Genomic DNA, 18,060 nt, shown 5'->3' on the forward strand with positions numbered 1-18,060 from the left:
TGACTCCACATCTGTTAGACTGAGCACTGGAAACTAGCTTCACTGGACTCAGAGTAAAAACCTGTAACGCTTTGAAATCACAGTCTAATGAAACCTTTGATTTCCAAGCATTTCCTTGTATTCAAGGCACATTTTATGGCATAATGATCAGTGTTGGGCACGTTACTTTAAAAAAATAATTAGTTATAGTTACTAATTACTTCTCACAAATAGTAGCGGCGTTAGTAACTGAGTTACATAATTTTAAAAGTAACTAATTACCAGGGAAAGTAAGTCTAAGAATAAATAATTCTTGATCCGACTCGTGACTCATGATCCGCTCTTGCTTATGAAATTTCTCTGTACTGTACAATACGTGTTGGTAGCCATTAAAGAAAATGTAGTTTCATATTTATGCTTAAATAGTCCTATGTTATGTTTTAAAATTATCTATTTGATTATGAAAAGTGAACAGCATGAGTAAGATGCATCATAAGTTGCGCAATATATCGGGAGACATGGAGTGAGTCAGACATGATTTTGACCACTTCATTAAGTTCTGTTTTGTAGAAAGCCTTTCTTTAAAGTGAATTTCGTTTTGTAAAAATTGTATCTTAATTTTAATCAATGTTTCATTAACCAATTGCCTGGATTTAATGAATAAGAAGCAAATATAGCCGACAATATAATCATGGCAGGCGCGGACGCGATCACTGGCGCGTGAACTGGAGCGCATTATAGGCTAAACGAAACTCAGCGTATAGGCTGCTTGCCTCGCAGGCATGAGAAATATTTCTACAGAAAGCTTGAAATATCTAAAAATGAAAAGAAATAGGCTACTCTCATTATGTAGACTAATCCGAATTAAATGTACATTCTCTCTCAAGGCGCGCCCACAATGAGCAGATGATGAGAGTCAACAATGTCAACTTCATCTTCGCAGCCAACACTGATTAAGAAAACATTACTTTATTAATAAACAATTAAAATGTCGTCCTAGCTGTTTTTTTGTCATCTTCATAATCATTGCTTTTGCCGGTTCTTTATGCCAAGCTTTATGCGTGCGCTTGAGTTCTATATAGCCTATATTACTTATTATTATGGTTTATTCGCTCCAGTATTTTGTTTTGCGGTGTGTATTTTGATCTTAACACCTTTTAACCTTATTATTTATTATTCTCAGGTTAGGTAAAGTAAGTCGAGTCTGGCCTAAATTATAAGCATTTTAAATTACTTACAATTTGGTCAGAAGACTCCTCTGTGGTACGTTCTTGTTCAAAGTCTTAAAACACTATAAATCAAGCTAAGGTAGGCAGCTTTTGTAATCAATTAAATTTCTTTTAATTGGTTACTTTTCTTTTATAATAAACAAAAATGTAAATGCAAATAAAACTTAATCATTAAAGGTATAAAATACAGTAATCACTCTTGAGTCAAAGGTGTAGTCAGCTCTGGGCTTCCCATCTTCAGCTTGGGGTTTCTTGTCCTCAGCTCTGGGCTTCTAGGCGTCGGGGGTACTGACGTATCAGTATCCCAAGAGGCAATCAGCTCATCAGTCTTTTATACTCATGTTGTTTATCACAGACGTTACGTTATCTTCTTGATTGACGTACGTTGTAACTTTCCCAAAGTTTCCAGACACTTCTCAAGGCCTCGCAGGTGCAAGCTGTCTGGCTTTTGTGTCCTTGGACTCCAGTAAACTCAGCCAAGATGGCTGATGTCCTTATAAGGTTCTAGGAGTAGAACCACAGTTCTCCATGTCCTTGAGCACACTCACATAGAACCACACACACTTCTGTGTGCTGCAGTCCAGCTCTGCTCCTCATAAACAGGCACGCACACATAGCAATAACTGTACATCTCTGGCCATACAGTACATTTCTTAGAAACAAACAAATATAAATAACAATAATATTATAAGCAATGCCTAATATTTAATACATTGGCCAAATGTGTAGCAACAGACATCCAAAACCTTAACAAGGAGGCAGGATAATTGCATTTTCTTGATATAATACAACAATTTAAGAAATTAAATTAATATAAATGTGATTAGTCAACTAACGGCTTAAATTAATAACTACTAGTTGACTAGAAAAACTTATTTCACATATAGGTATCCTGCATGTCACAAAGGGTATTCTGGCTTGAGCTCGCGTTCCGCTCGCATGCTCACAGACACATAGGCCTACACACAGAGCATCGTTTATTATTATCACTTTAAAATTATATTTGTGTATGACTAACTGTAGCACACACCAGATAAAAAAAACTTTGCAGGTCCTATATGGCTGAGAGAGACCCTACTCGGATGAAAACCGCTTCAGTGAGCTCAGTTATACTAACGCGGCATTTTTTTTGCCAGTAACGGTAACGGCGTTGTAACGGGAGAAAAAGTAATTCGTTTGATTGCTCGTTACTGAAAAAAGTAACGGCGTTAGTAACGCCGTTTATTTATAACGCCCTTATTCCCATCACTGATAATGATGTATATTACTTACAAACAGATCAAGCTATTACTAGTTTAAAACTAGTTTAAATAAAGAAGGTGGCAATGAAAGCTTGTGGTTTCATTATGGTTGAGTGACAGAGCTAAATAAACAACATAAGATCTCATAATCGTTAAACTCTATTACAGAGACATTTGTTCATGGTTCTCCCTCTCTCTCTTCATATTAGATCCTAATTTCCCATCTCAGTTTGGGGGTGTGAGTCCAGGCTCTCGATCTTGGGAGCACGGTGGTGCTGCTCCGTATTCCCTGTCTCCATCCTTCATGCCCTACCGTCTGCCACCCTACCTGCAGCAGCCCAACAAACCCTTCATCTCACAAGGTACCAGTTCTCTTCTGTTTGTGGGACATGTTGAAGATAAGACATTCAAATATTTATTCATATCTGTATTTCTGTCAGGACCACTATCGTCAAATATGATAGATAATGCATAGAGTTTGTATTGGCGGTATGGTTTTGTTCTGGGCAAGAACTCCCTGCGCATCCATGCAGCCTAGCATGGATAAGAGCAGGGAGAGCAGCAATAAACCCCCCAGGGTAAACAGAACAGGACCAACATGCAGATATCATTAAATGTCATGATTTAACATACACATTTTTCGAGAATTAGTCTGATTCAGGGGAAATAATAGACCATCCTGACTGAAGAGAGGAGGAGCTGGGGATGGAGGAGGGTAATTTGCTCCTGAGAAATGCAATAGCTGCTGATAATACTGAGGAGCTTATATATAGATGCCGTAATAGGCGTCGTATTCCTATAGGTAGACGCAGTCACCTTGGAGTCAGCTGATGCAAGCTTGACTGACGTGACCTGCCAGAACTGACGCTACGCTAGATTTCTGTCAGGACCACTATCGTCAAATATGATAGATAATGCATAGAGTTTGTATTGGCGGTATGGTTCTGTTCTGGGCAAGAACTCCCTGCGCATCCATGCAGCCTAGCATGGATAAGAGCAGGGAGAGCAGCAATAAACCCCCAAAACAAACCATATGCTGATATCCCCCAACACAAACTGAGTGCGAAAATCTGAATGCCATTTTTCCTCAAAATGCAGTTACCTGAATGACCTGATTTTTTTTTAATAAATAAATGGGGGAAGCTTACACCCATGGAGGCAGCAAAACTGATACAACAAGCATGTTGTGGCGCATTTAGTTAGCGATTTTATATATCATATATGCTTACACCGTTAGCAGCTATCTAGTCGGGGAAGCATACACCCATTGCCTAATATAAAATTATTATTATTTATTTATTTATTTATTTATTTTTCTCTCTTCTCTCTCCTATTGGGGGAAGCTTACACCCCTAGTGGCAGCAATCTGTTACAACAAGCATGTTGTAAATCACAGACTAGTATTAAACTAGTGGTAGTCAGGTTGGGGAAGCATACACCCGCAGCAATAGCTCTGAGTTAGATGCAGCGTGCAGCTAAGAAATGAAATGCAGTGCTTCCTCATCATGAGCACGATTTCTGCTCCAGTCGGGCCGATTCCTTTGGCTACGAAAGAGAAGATGGCGACTCCCATGATATCACACTCCTTACAGGACCATCAAGTTTGACATTGTTAGGGTTGAATAAGAAACCTCTGTGTATTTAAAGAAAAGCATGTTACAATACTCTGATAAGTTTTCAAGCCACAGACGTTTGTTCACTTATCACAGAATGTTGCGATATGATCGATATCATAAAGAGCATAAGTCTAAGACAACAGCTTAAGATAACATGTACCTGAATAAACTTACCACAGTAGTTCTATAGTATGCAGCAATGACACTAGAGCTTCAGTAACAAGCAATTTTTTAGATTGCCTTAAGATCAGCTTGTTCTAAATAGCAACTAGACCTTTAAGAACGAGCGTTTCCAATGCACTATAGCTTTAAGAAAAACGATGTTTACTATGTGCTGCACCACAACAGAAAAGCCGTTTGCACCATGAATCTTTGTTGTTCTGTCTCTACTGCAAAGCTGCTTGAATCTGCGATGTATAGCGCTAAACACGGCGATCCGACCAGCGTGTGCGGCGATCAGCCGGTTGCCAATGACAACAGATAGTAACGCACATCGCCAAATACGATCGCAAAGCTTTGCAAAAACATTTTACTGAGAAGGACTAGAAGCCTAAGCAAGAGTGATAGCTTTAACAACATCATGAGTTAGCTTTAAAACAATGAGCATTAAAAGGAACTTAGCTTAGCTTCGTGGAAACATTCAGAGAAGGAGAGTGAAATAGCCGGCTGTAACGTGGATGTTTGATCTTGTCTTGAAACGCTTCTTCATGCGGGGAGTGCAGATCATCTGAACTGCCAGTCCATGTCTAATTGCAGCGATGCGAGAAGCAATGCTAACCTTAACTCAGTCATTTCCAATCAGTCGGCTTATGATCAATGCGGTGAATGAGAGGTGAAATCCACAAATCCCTCTCGCTAAATTCCCGATTGCACAATTCCTAGTGAGATGATGCTGTTTGCCTGTCGAATTCGCCATTTAATTTGCTCCTGAGAAATGCAATAGCTGCTGATAATACTGAGGAGCTTATATATAGATGCCGTAATAGGCGTCGTATTCCTATAGGTAGACGCAGTCACCTGGGAGTCAGCTGATGCAAGCTTGACTGACGTGACCTGCCAGAACTGACGCTACGCTAGATTTTATCCAAAGTAACCATGGAATTTTCCACTACTGTCGTGTTTCATGAATCTTGTTTTGTTTTGGTTCATGTTGGTTTGTTTTATTTTGTTATTCTGATTAAAGAATAAAAAATAATGTTCACGAATAAATCATATATAATAAATACTGCAATATTCCATAAAAAAAAGAGAATTGTCCATTTTGATATCATGGTGACTTTAATATTGGCAAAAGTTAGCTTAATTCTCTTTATGTAGAATAGTATTTATTTAGCTTATTTTTGATTATGACCTGGACATGTTTTCATGACATTGCTGTTCTTGTGATTTGGTGTATACAACAGATGTTTTCCATAGACATGAAGTTAACTCTGAATACTCCTCAGGAAAAGTGTCTGTGTTACGGTTGCTGGTGTAGAGATGAGGCAGATACGGATTTCCACAATAACATCCAATACTTTAATAAACAAAAGGCAGGAAAAACCAAACGCAAGCATAACAACAGTATTACAACAGAGAACGGACCGGGAGTGCAGGGAGTGAGTGCCATATAAAGGGAGTAATGATGATAGAGTCCAGGTGCAGGTGATGAGTGATGATGAGGAGCTGACGAGGGAAGTGAGTGCAGGTGACGAAACAGAAGGATCATGGGAAATAGAGTCCAGGGGAACAAGGGATCTGTAACAGTACCTCCCCCTCCCGGTAGGCGCGTCCTCACGCCGTAGATGGAACAACCGGGAGGGGGGTGGGCGCCCTGGAGACCTCAAGCCGGTGCAGGGGGAGGAGCAGACTGGAGTGGAGGTCTCCAGGGCAGGTCCAAAAGCCATGGCGGGTCAGGGGCCGTGGGCAGCCATGGCGGGTCAGGGGCCGAGGGCAGCCATGGCGGGTCAGGGGCCGAGGGCAGCCATGGCGGGTCAGGGGCCGAGGGCAGCCATGGCGGGTCAGGGGCCTTTACCGAGGCCTTGATGCCGTCGAGCCCAGGAGGCGCTGAAGGACCGGCGGGAGATGGCGGAACCGACGGCTCCGCCGACCGAAGCGCAGCCAGGGCTCCAGAAGGCCGCAGTTGAAGACAGACGACATACAACAAAGTGAACACCAGGGGGAGTGAGGAAGCCAACTGGAACGGAGGGACGGAGCGGAGACGGAGGAGTGCAGTCCAGAAGTGAAGGCAGGCTGACGAGTGACCAAGGTGTGAACGGGGGCAGGATGGAGACTGGTGAGACTGGTGGGCTGATGGACCATGGTGGAGTCGAGGGAGGTTGGAGCCAGGGTGTAGGTAATCGCCCAGAGGTCCGAGGTGGAGATCTGGGCGAGGGGGCTTGAGGTGGAGGTGCAGTATAGACACAAATGGAAGGAGGTGGGAGAGGGAGGCAGGGAGGGTAAACAGTCTTAGGGCTGGAGACTTTTATAACAAAGTTCATCATAGGAGCGTGCTCGTGACGGGCTGAAGCGGCTGGCTCGGCGGCGGCTGGAGCGGCTGGCTCGGCGGCGGCTGGAGCTGAGGGCCAGTTCATCCCCTCATACTCCACCAGAATCCATTCTGCCACAGGAGCGTGCTCGGAGAGGGCTGGAGCGTGCTCGGAGAGGGCTGGAGCGTGCTCGGAGAGGGCTGGAGCGGGCTCGGAGAGGGCTCGGAGTTCATTCCCTCAAATATAATTAAAATTCCCGTTGGAACGGGAGCGGGCTCGGTGGAGGCTGGAGAGGGCTCAGCGGCAGGTTTTTTCCTCCTCCACCTTCTGGACCCAACGGGAGAGTGTGGGCCCAGCGTAGGACAGGAAGGAAGTTCACCGGAGGGGTAGGCAGAGGAAGACTAACTGGCCCGGCCGACCATGTTTCTGGACAGACTGGAGACCAACACTCATCCTGAACCTTGTCCACATAGAATTTGGAATTATTCAAAAACAAAAAAAAATTGATAGTTTCGCTTAAGGAGAAACGATAATCTGGTTCATGGAAACGGAGAGTGTTGTCATCCAGACCGTCCAAAAACAGGGCGATTAAATTAGCATCGGGCCAGTCAGTCAGATAAGCCAGCTCAACGAACTCCTCCACATACCTCTCCAGTGAACGACCAACCTGAAGAAGCCCGATGAGGCGATCGCCGGCCGTCAAGATCGTGGAAGGCATGGGAGAAGCTGGAGCCCGGGAGATGAAGGAAGCATCCATATTTCTTTTTTCTTTTTTTTCTTTCTGTGGAAATCCGGTCAGTTTTTGGGCCGTTCTTCTGTTACGGTTGCTGGTGTAGAGATGAGGCAGATACGGATTTCCACAATAACATCCAATACTTTAATAAACAAAAGGCAGGAAACACCAAACGCAAGCATAACACAACAGTATTACAACAGAGAACGGACCGGGAGTGCAGGGAGTGAGTGCCATATAAAGGGAGTAATGATGATAGAGTCCAGGTGCAGGTGATGAGTGATGATGAGGAGCTGACGAGGGAAGTGAGTGCAGGTGACGAAACAGAAGGATCATGGGAAATAGAGTCCAGGGGAACAAGGGATCTGTAACAGTCTGCTTGTAACCACCCATTTCTGCCCCTCTTGCAGGTTCTGTGGTGGCAAATCAACATTACCCGCTTATTCAACACGGCCGGCATGGCAATCTCAACTACATTCAGCAGAAGAAATGAAGAAAAGACACTTTACTTTGTAAACCAATGCCCAAGGTCCTTATAGAAAAAAGACTAACTTTGCATCATTTGGTCATTTGGAAACTTTTTTAAAATGGATTTTATCGTTTTTGTACAGTTTTTATGTTTTATTTTCCTTTTATTTCTCTGTGTGTATCATCACATTGATTTGTGATACAAAATGTCAAATATTTTAATACCCCTATTTTTGGAGGGGTCCAAAAAAATGTTTTTATTTTATGTGTAAAATAAGGATTTAAAATGTATTCACTTTATTTTTATTAGCTGTATTCCTATTTTGCTTTCATAAGGACAAAGGCTTTAGATAGGAAAAACAAACATAACAACCCAATAAGACAATTATGTAGTGCCAAAATCTTCCCTATAGCAAACCAAAAAAAAAAAAAAAACAGACAAAAAAAGAGCAGAAAAAAAAATCAAGAAAAGACCAAAAAATAAATAAAGAAAAAGCAAACCAACATTCTGCTGTGTTTCCTTTTATTTTATATTGATTCAAAATGGGGTATTTCATGACTGTGCATGACAATCTGAAATGAAAACTCATGCTTACCTTTGCTATAATTTTTCTGTAACCTTGACACTCCCTTCCAGGCCTCTTGCCTAATCTCAATAACAAAAACGAGATTAGGGTGTAGACTTGTCCGTTCCCATTAGCATGCAGTAGAGAGCTTTGAGCTAGTCAGTAATTTACTAAACTTGCCTGGCTTTACAGTGAATGAACTTCACTTGGATCGAGCTAGTATGTTTATAAAGGGAAAATAAGTGTTTTTCAGAAGTATAATCTTGTCTTGAATGTTTAGATTGAACCTTGAGGCATTAGTGGTAATAACTAGTATAACTATTACACAAGCATGCACTGGCATGTCAAACTTACTGTCCCAATGCCTCCTCCCTCTTTTTATAAAGTTTATAAAGCCCACAGTCCTGTGTTTGTCCTGAAAGGACCCTGTCATCATGTGGACGACTCTCATGAAGTTAGACCTGGCCTCTGTAGGTCTGGCTCTGTTTCTTGGCTTGATCTTTCTGGTTCTGTTTGAGATCTTTAGGATTAATTCCTACAGAAGTCAAACTCCTCCTGGTCCCAGACCTCTGCCTTTTGTGGGTACCATACCACAATTTTTGAAGAACCCAATGGAGTTTGTAAGATCAGTGAGTCTTTGCTTTGAGCTTGTTGTTTTTGTGTCTTATGTTCTCCTTGTGCTATGTTGACTTCTATCACAAGTGAGATGATGTCTAAACCACTTTAGTTGTTGAAGTGCTGTGAAATTACTCTGTAAGTACTTCTCTGAGTAGATGCCTCAGTATGGAGAGATGACCACTTTGTATCTCGGGAGGAAGCCAGCCATAATCCTCAACACAATCCAGGTCACGAAGGAAGCCCTGGTCCAAAATGGTTCATCTTTTTCAAGAAGGCCGTCTGTACCAATTTTAAACTGGATTACTAATGGATATGGTCAGTAATGCATTGTACTGAAAATTAATTTGAAAATGTTGGTGTTGTAGGATACTAGCAGGGCTTGACATTAACACCTGCCAACCCACCAAATGCGGGTGTATTTCAGCAGTGGCGTGTAACACAGTCACTGCTACTAGCCACTTTGGTGGGTTGAATTTTATATATAATACATTTTTCATTTTGTAGTCTTTTAAAAAGGCATCTGAAATAATAGTAGTCTTGTCAAAAATATTTATATTTTGATACAGAAATATCTACAATGCTTGCAATACTCGTTTTCCACAGAATAGTTACACGATACCAGCTGCTCTTTCTCTCATCTCTCTGACAGCTCCCCTCACTCACTCGTTTAATTTGCTCCTGATGAATATTGTTGGTGTTACAGGGCTTGCATTTCAGTTACAGCGTGTACTGCACATTATTTTACTATTTCCAGCAGATTTTGTGCTTACACCCAAAGTGCGCACACATAAAGCCGCCTCTCAGTACTAAATTGAGTTCTTTTTCGCTTCTTATTGCGCCTAAAGGGACCTATAATGGCCCTTTTACAAGATGTAATATAAGTCTCTGGTGTCTCCAGAATGTGTCTGTGAAGTTTCAGCTTAAAATACCCCACAGATCATTTATTATAGCTTGTTAAATTTGCCCCTATTTGGGTGTGAACAAAAACACGCTGTTTTTGTGTGTGTCACTTTAAATGCAAATGAGCTGCTGCTCTTGGCTGCTTTCTAAAAGAGGGCGGAGCTTTAACAGATCGTGCTTTGGTTGCTCAACAACAACAAAGCTGGAGAATCTCATGCAGCCAAAATGAGGATTGTCAGTAACGGTGTTCAGCCTTACATTGTTCAAACCGGAGTCGACACTGATGGAGAGACTCAGGAAGAAGTAACTTTTAGAATGAAACTGGACGTTTCTGAATGGTTAGTGGATAAATTTATGTAGTTGCTGTGGAGTTGATTCAACTCATCCACTAGCATGTGTCGTCATGTTAATCTTTTGTGCAAATCCAGTGTTGAATTGACCCTCGTTTGTGAAGCAGTTCGCCCGTAAAATGACGGCATGGCAACAACACTCTACTACAGGGGTTTCCAAACTTGGTCCTGGAGGGCCAGTGCCCTGCAGAGTTTAGCTCCAATCCCAATTAAACAACTGAACCAGCTAATCAAGGTCTAACAAAGCATACTAGAAAGTGTTTTAGAGCTGGTTGGAACTAAACTCTGCAGGACTGCAGCCCTCCAGGACCGAGTTTGGACACCCCTGCTCTACTACAACAACTCTTACTCTTCTCTAAAGCAGCCCAACATGGCCTCACCCCCTTTGTTGCATGTTCTCGGGGGTGGGGTTTATGTAAATTTTGGTCTTGGTCTGGTTCTGGGCCTCAAGCAGTCTAGTGCCAGTCTGGACATGTAGACTGTCTTGGTCAAGATGTTTAGGGCTAGTAGACCTATGCATCTGGTTAAGTTATCTGTCTTTCTTTGTTCAACTGGTCTATGCATTTCCTCATAACTCTGAAGGTCTGTTCTCTTTCCATCAGGTATAATAATGGTCACGTTTGGTCATGCCTGGAGGCAGCAGAGACGGTTTGCTCTGCACACGCTCAGGAACTTTGGCCTTGGAAAGAAGTCTGTGGACGAACGCGTGACAGAGGAAAGCAGTTACCTGCTTTCTGAAATGCTCAAATCAGAAGGTTATTGAGGATTTTAGTCTGTGACTGTTTTCAATGTTTAGAGGTCATGTCCCACCTCTTACTTGTTCACTCCGAGTTCTAAACAAACTTTAAACATGCTATCTGTGCTTAGTCAAAACAAGTGCGCTGTGGCGGTAACAAGCCTTAGTGCCAGATTTACTAAACAGGGCAAATTAGCATGAGTGCAATTCCAAAAAAGCGCCGATGGGAGTGGAAAGTTCTGCTCGTGATCTACTGACGACATGCAAATTAAAGAACCTAGACACAACCGGATCATTTCAGTATTGACCAACACAATCCACAAAGAGCTGCACAAATTAGCATCATGCTTTTTTGAGCGTTAAATAATGCCAGAAATATCAGAAAATTGACTAGCGCAAACCTTAGTAAATCACCTTGCATGATTCATTTAAATACTTTCCACCCATAAATTTAGCGTCTGAAACTCCTACAAATAATTATGCAATAAGGTCAGCCACAAAAATTCAGCTCTAATTTTTCACTGGTGTTTTTAGTAAATCCTGACAGTAGTTTTTTAACGCCAAAAGAGGGTTTGCGCTGGCATTAGCAGTTAGTAATTCTGGCCCTTAGTATTCAGGTTAGCTTCAAATGCCATTAAACCAGATGTGTTATTCAACAAGCTAGCTATTATTTCAAATAGCGAAGATTCCCTTTAAACCATTAATATGTTCTTTGCCAAAAACTAACATGTGGTTTTCTTTGTTGCAGGCAAGCCTTTTGACCCCCAACATGCAATATACAATGCTGTTTCCAACATTATCTGTTCCATCGTGTTTGGGGATCGGTTCGACTATGATAACAAGCGCTTTGCATACCTTTTGGAAATCCTGAAGGAGAATGTCAGTCATACAGGGTCACTTGTTGGGCAGGTATGAACAAGTTTTAAAAATGTTTTTTAGCTTAGTACTATCCTAGTATCCAACTGGATCTTGCTCTACTGTCTCAATCATAGACTGTAAAAAAGATGGACCTCTTCACTTCCTTCAACTGTAGAAAAATGAAGCCAAAATATCCCAGTAACGGTTGTCGATTATGTTGTTCGGAGCCCGAGTCTGCACAGTAGCGATACTAAGGTGGAGCCGCGGCATTGAGGTCCCGCCCACACTCCCACTCTTGCAGACTCAATTGCTACCACAGCTGTCAATCATGACATCATACCCTGTTTCTATAACATCAAATGACTAACAAAAAACAAACTTATTGAGAAAACATACACTTGAACATAGATCTGCGTGATGAGAACTACCTAAAATGACAGAAACCATCTTTGAGAAAAAAATTTATTTGAAATGTAATTGGATTTTTTTTAGTTTGGCTCGTGTCCCATTTGATAACATGGAGAGGGCGGGGTTTATGACCTATACTGCAGCCAGCCACCAGGTTTGAAATGCCAGATTTTGAAATGAATTTGAAATGTTTTGACTTCACTTTTCAGGACTTGTGCAGCACACTTGATTCCCATAGGCTGTCGACACATTGCGTTGTTACTCTTTAGCAAAAACTTACCAAACTTTACCAGCGGTCGCTCATGATGCATCAGAACCTCAGCTTTTTGAAAGTTATATGTCATCCTGGAATATGGCCATATGCACCTCTTGATGGAAATAACATCACAACATTTTTGTTCCATCAAGGTGTGCATCAATTTTTGGTCAAGATCTTGTATTGACAATGCAAGAGTCCAGCACTCTGTAAAGTTTCCTCCAGCACATCCCAAAGACATTCAATGAATTTAAGATCTGGACTTTTACACTTTGAGCCTGATGAATCATCCTGGAATATGGCCATGTGTCTTCCTACATGGTTATTTAAGAAATGAAAAGCTACACATACCATAAATTAGGGTTAAAAAAACTGTTCCCAAACATATAACATGGTAGAAGCATAATAATCACAGCAATACTGAAGTATTTACCTAATTTAATTGTAAAAGTGACTTTTTTTGGCCAGACAGTGCATTTCCAGCTAAATTCTGAAGTGTGCATCCAGTGGACACTTTACTATCCCATAAGGCTACAGTAGAGTGTTTTTTTTAATGATCACAAAGCAATTACTCAAAAGAAGTACCTACTCTGAGAGTATGCAATTTAAGACGCAGGAAATATCTTCAGAATTACAAGAAATTTCTAGGCAGGTGTTTTGGAGCAGGTTAAAACTAAACTTCTGCTGTTAATGCCGCATAGTTATCTGTAGCCTTTTTCTTTTCCAGGTGTTTAACTTGCTTCCCATCATCAAATATTTCCCAGGACCACACCAGAAAATCTATCAGAATGGCGAAGAGTTGAAGGCTTTCTTCAGGGAAGCAATCAAAGCACACCGAGAAACTCTGGATCCAGACAGTCCTCGAGACTACATTGATGCCTACCTGCTGGAGATTGAGAAAGTAAGATCGTCATGGTCAGCCACTCTAGAAAATGTATAATCCACTCTTTGATGGTAGTTACTACTTGGAAAGGTGGCAGCGAGTTTGCCAAGTGAAACATGTATCTTTTGTTAAAAAAAAAACATAAAATTTGAAGGTTCTTCAAGCCCCAGTTCAGTTTCTAACCTGATAGGAATTTTGTTCCAGCACTAACAATATTCTACAAGGTTAAATCACAGTAGGCTGCTAGGTAACAAAAAGTGCATCGATCAATTGAAATGCTTTGTTTTCCTTGGAGCAGCAAAAGTCCAATGAGGACTCCACGTTTCATGAGGAGAACATGGTTATGTCAGTAGCTGATTTGTTCCAGGCTGGAACCGACACCACTTCGACCACCATCAGATGGGGGCTCATCTACTTGACACAAAACCCTGATGTACAAGGTACTTGGGCTTAAAGGAACCTATAATGCTCCTTTTATAAGATGTAATATAAGTCTCTGGTGTCCCAAGAATGTGTCTATAAAGCTTCAGATCAAAATACCCCACAGATCATTTATTATAGCTTGTCAAGTTTGCAGAATGCATTTTTTACAACCTCTGGAAGTGGTTGAAAGTGGACAAGTTCAAAATGTTTTAGAGCTCATTTACACCTGTATTTAGCATTGTCCACTTGTGATCCGATGGAACAAAATGCACCTTAATACCAGGTGTAAACAGGGTTTTTAAAGCACCACAGTGATTCAACTCTTCACAAAATCAACCTTCCAGTGGCTTACTTATTGTATTTAAACACTGAGAAACGTACACACATGAACTTAAATTTCGTTACAGAGCGATGTCATGAGGAGATTGTTCGGGTACTGGGTTACGATCGCATGCCCAGCTTGGATGACCGTGACAAACTAGCGTACACCAACGCCACTGTCCACGAGATTCAGCGCTTTGGCAACATTGTACCCACTAACCTGATGCATGAAACAACTCAGCCCACAAAACTACGAGGATACGACATTCCCAAGGTAATGAATAGAGCCTGGATGTGTTTTACTTGACTGAAACTGTTCCACTAACAAACATCGTCTTTCTAGGGCACCGAAATACTGACCAACTTAACAGCAATTTTATCTGATAAGGACCACTGGAAGTATCCAGACACTTTTAACCCAGAGAATTTCTTAGACGATAACGGACATTTCTTCAAACCAGAGTCTTTCCTCCCTTTCTCCTTGGGTGAGTCACCTGCGACTGCAACATCAGTAGACCAAGAGCGAACGCAGCTAGGTTGAAACAGATTGTGTTTTATCTCCATTTATCAGGTCCGAGGGTGTGTCTCGGTGAGACCCTGGCGAAGATGGAGCTCTTCCTCTTCATCACTTCTCTCTTGCAGCGGATTCGTTTCTCCTGGCCTCCTGGTGTGCAGAAGCCAGACATGAATGGGATTGTCAGTTTGGTCCGCTCTCCTGAACCATACGACATCATCTGCCACAGCAGAGGCTAATAAAATTGATTGTCAGTAACCTTTCTGACATTAGAGGAATAGTTCACCCAAAAATGAAAATTATCCCATGATTTACTCACCCTCAAGCCATCCTTGGTGTATATGACTGACTATCTTCTTTCAGACGAACACAATCGGTTTATATTAAAAAATATCCTTGTTCTTCCAAGCTTTTATAATGGTAGTGAATATTGGGCATGTTTTGAAGCCCAAATAAATGCATCCATCCATGATAAATATAATCCATACGGCTCGAGAGAGTTAATAAAGGCCTTCTGAAGTGAAGCGATGGGTTTTTGCAAGAAAAATATCCATATTTAAAACTTTATAAACTAAAATAACTAGCTTCCAGCAGACAGTCTACGCAAGTCGACTTGTCACAAGAGTAACCTCTGACGTGATGTATGACGTAGGATGTAGGAGTATCGTAAGCTTAGACGCCTCTCGCGGTTCAAAGAAATAGGACTGCTCAACAAACTCAAGCTCCTCTTCTCTTATATCAAAATCCTCCAACATTTCTCCTTAAAATTTCTCATTTTAGACTTCTAGTTCGTGACCAGTGTTTTGTTTTGCTCTATCCTCTGTGCTTCTGCGTTTGTCAATACATCATGAGGTTACTCAGTTCTTCAGAGGTTACTTTCGATTTGCATAGGCCGTCTGCTGGAAGCTAGTTATTATAGTTTATAAAGTTTTAAAGGGGACCTATTATGCCCCTTTTACAAATTGTAATATAAGTCTCTGGTGTCCCAGAATGTGTCTGTGAAGTTTCAGCTCAAAATACCCCACAGATCATTTATTATAGCTTGTCAAATTTGCCCCTATTTGGGTGTGAAAAAAAAAAACACGCTGTTTTTGTGTGTGTCTCTTTTAATGCAAATGAGCTGCTGCTCCCGACCCCTTTCCAGAAGAGGGCGGAGCTTTAACAGCTTGTTCTTCAGTTTCTCAACAACAACAAAGCTGGAGAATCTCACGCAGCCAAAATGAGGATTGTCAGTAATGGTGTTCAGCCTTACATTTGTTGTGTGTTCTCAGGGACGGGGTTTATGTAAATTTTAGGGTTAGTGATGTCACCAACCCAGGAAGAAGCTTGTTGTAGTCCCTACAAACCATTTGTTGTAGTCCTTAAAAAGCAATTTCTGTAAAAGAAAATCTCTCTCTTTGCATTGAACTGTGAGCGTCGTAACTTTGCAGATGTTGTTTATGCTCAAACAGCAACATTACACACTAACTAAAGTTAAAAAAGTTAAATCATCAACCAAATATGGATATTTTTCTTACATAAACCCATCACATCGCTTCAGAAGGCCTTTATCAACCCCCTGAAGTCATATGGATTATTTTTATGATGGATGAATGCACTTTTCAAACTTCAAAATCTCGCCCCCATTCACTCCGATTATAAAGCTTGGAAGAGCCAGGACATTTTATAATATAACTCAGATTGTGTTCGTCTGAAAGAAGATACACCTAGGATGGCTTGAGGATGAGTAAATCATTGGATACTTTGCATTTTTGGGTGAACTACCCCTCCAAAGCTTTTGTAGATGTTTTCGACATCTATTTTTAGCTAAGGAATTATATTCTATTTTAATAGATGTGGTTTTGAAAAGGAATGCTGTACTATTTGTAATGACAATAAATGACTGCACTGCTGTAATACCACTGTAATGCTTTGTTTCTCTCATGATGTAATCTCTCATGTGACAGCTTACATTGCAACAGACAAGCCTGTACAGGTCCAAACTAGCTATAACACACACTGTTAGTGTGCATGTTTGAAATTGTAGAACTGGTTGAGTCAATGCATCATGTATATAATGGTCTTTATCTATATGCCCCTAAAAATCTATCAATGATTGGGAAAAAAACACATAAATGCTTAAAAATCAAAGTTTTCATTTATTGCAGATGCTTTCTGACAATATTATTTTTTAGGAGGATGCATGTATTTACTATAGTGTGTGTGTATATATATTTTAAAAATCGTATTAAAAATATAAAAGTCACAAGTTCTTGTGAACATTTCTTTACAAAACAGTTAAAGTTAAAATGTGTAAATATTATTATTCAAAGTTATAAACATAGAAATATAGGATACATTTCGCTGTTATTTCCTGATTTGTGTGTGACCACATACATAATTAAGTGCTTCTGTGGTCTTCAAAGATGTAAACACAGCGATTTCTATATTATATTTAAGAATACAATTCTTCTTCTGGTCAAAATGTGGTTAAAAAAAAATGTGGTATGAAAAATCCATGTATTCTTATTACAGCTATTTTCTATGGTCATCCTGGCCAAGATGGAAAGGTCACAGTTTAGTGGAGGAAAATGTTCATGTAGTCAAGTGTCCTGTTTTTTGATGGTAGAGTATTGTGGGATAACTTATCTGTAAACAATGGCTATCCCACAAGACTTCTCCTGTCCCAATTAGTGTCAGTAGGGAGAAGGAGTGTCTGGACACCGAATCCCCATAGTGTCACCACATCAGGCATGGATGCCAAGAGCTGGCGGACAGAAGCGTGGTCCTTCAGTAGCTCTGGGTCGAGGAGGAGCGGGCAGAACCTGCGAGCTTTACTTACACTGCGTACCAAATTATTATGCAATTGACATATCAGTAAGATTTCTGTACAATAAACATTCAGATTTTAGTTTTTCTAAGAAAATGTTTGTTTGTTTATTTATCCATGTCTTTTTAGATAACTGGTATCAATCTCAGACAAAATAATTTGCCAGATCTATGGAAACCCTACTTAGAGGTTGTTCCACATTATTAAGCAAGTCACAGTTCTCATGCAATATGGAGAGGAAGAAAGATCTTTCTGAAGATGAAAAGCATGAAATGGTGCAATGTTGTGCAAAAGGCATGAAAACAACTAATATTGTGTGAAACTGAATGGAGATTATCGAATTATCATAAGATTTGTGAGTGATTTAGAGCACAGCAGAACTCGATCAGATAAAGGCTTATTAATGAATGTTCCTGTCAAAAAAAATGTATTGTATTAAAAGGGCAGCTATAAAAAAGCCAGTGTTGAGCAGCAAACAGGTATTTGAAGCTGCTGGTGTCTCTGGAGTCTCAAGAAGCTCTCCATGCAGGCTGGCAGTTGTGCGTAAAGATGCATTTCAGCCACTCCAAACCAAACCTCACAAAGAGAAACATTTACAGTGGGTTTAGAAATACATGAAGACTCATTTTTAAATAGTTTTATTCACTGACTAATGCCGTACTACAATGGATGGTCTAAATGGAT

At 40.8% G+C, this 18,060-nt stretch overlaps 1 protein-coding gene across 2 annotated transcripts; it reads left to right on the forward strand.

Moving 5' to 3' along the window:
• The first annotated feature begins 8,103 nt into the window (after positions 1–8,103).
• LOC125260639 (cytochrome P450 2B15-like) lies at positions 8,104–15,061 on the forward strand. 2 transcript variants are annotated; one of them, XM_048179114.1, is made up of 9 exons: positions 8,104–8,929; positions 9,074–9,233; positions 10,771–10,923; positions 11,653–11,813; positions 13,154–13,327; positions 13,608–13,749; positions 14,140–14,327; positions 14,442–14,538; positions 14,625–15,061. In XM_048179114.1, exons 1-9 carry the CDS (start codon positions 8,735–8,737, stop codon positions 14,804–14,806), a joined length of 1,452 nt encoding a protein of 483 aa, XP_048035071.1. In that variant the 5' UTR covers positions 8,104–8,734; the 3' UTR covers positions 14,807–15,061. The 2 variants fall into 2 exon arrangements, with proteins under 2 accessions (XP_048035071.1, XP_048035070.1); XM_048179113.1 differs by having other exon boundaries at positions 8,106–8,929; positions 14,397–14,538; positions 14,625–15,060.
• Positions 15,062–18,060: the final 2,999 nt, after the last annotated feature.

Source organism: Megalobrama amblycephala, linkage group LG24 (assembly GCF_018812025.1).
Source record: "Megalobrama amblycephala isolate DHTTF-2021 linkage group LG24, ASM1881202v1, whole genome shotgun sequence".
Classification (NCBI taxonomy): domain Eukaryota; kingdom Metazoa; phylum Chordata; class Actinopteri; order Cypriniformes; family Xenocyprididae; genus Megalobrama; species Megalobrama amblycephala.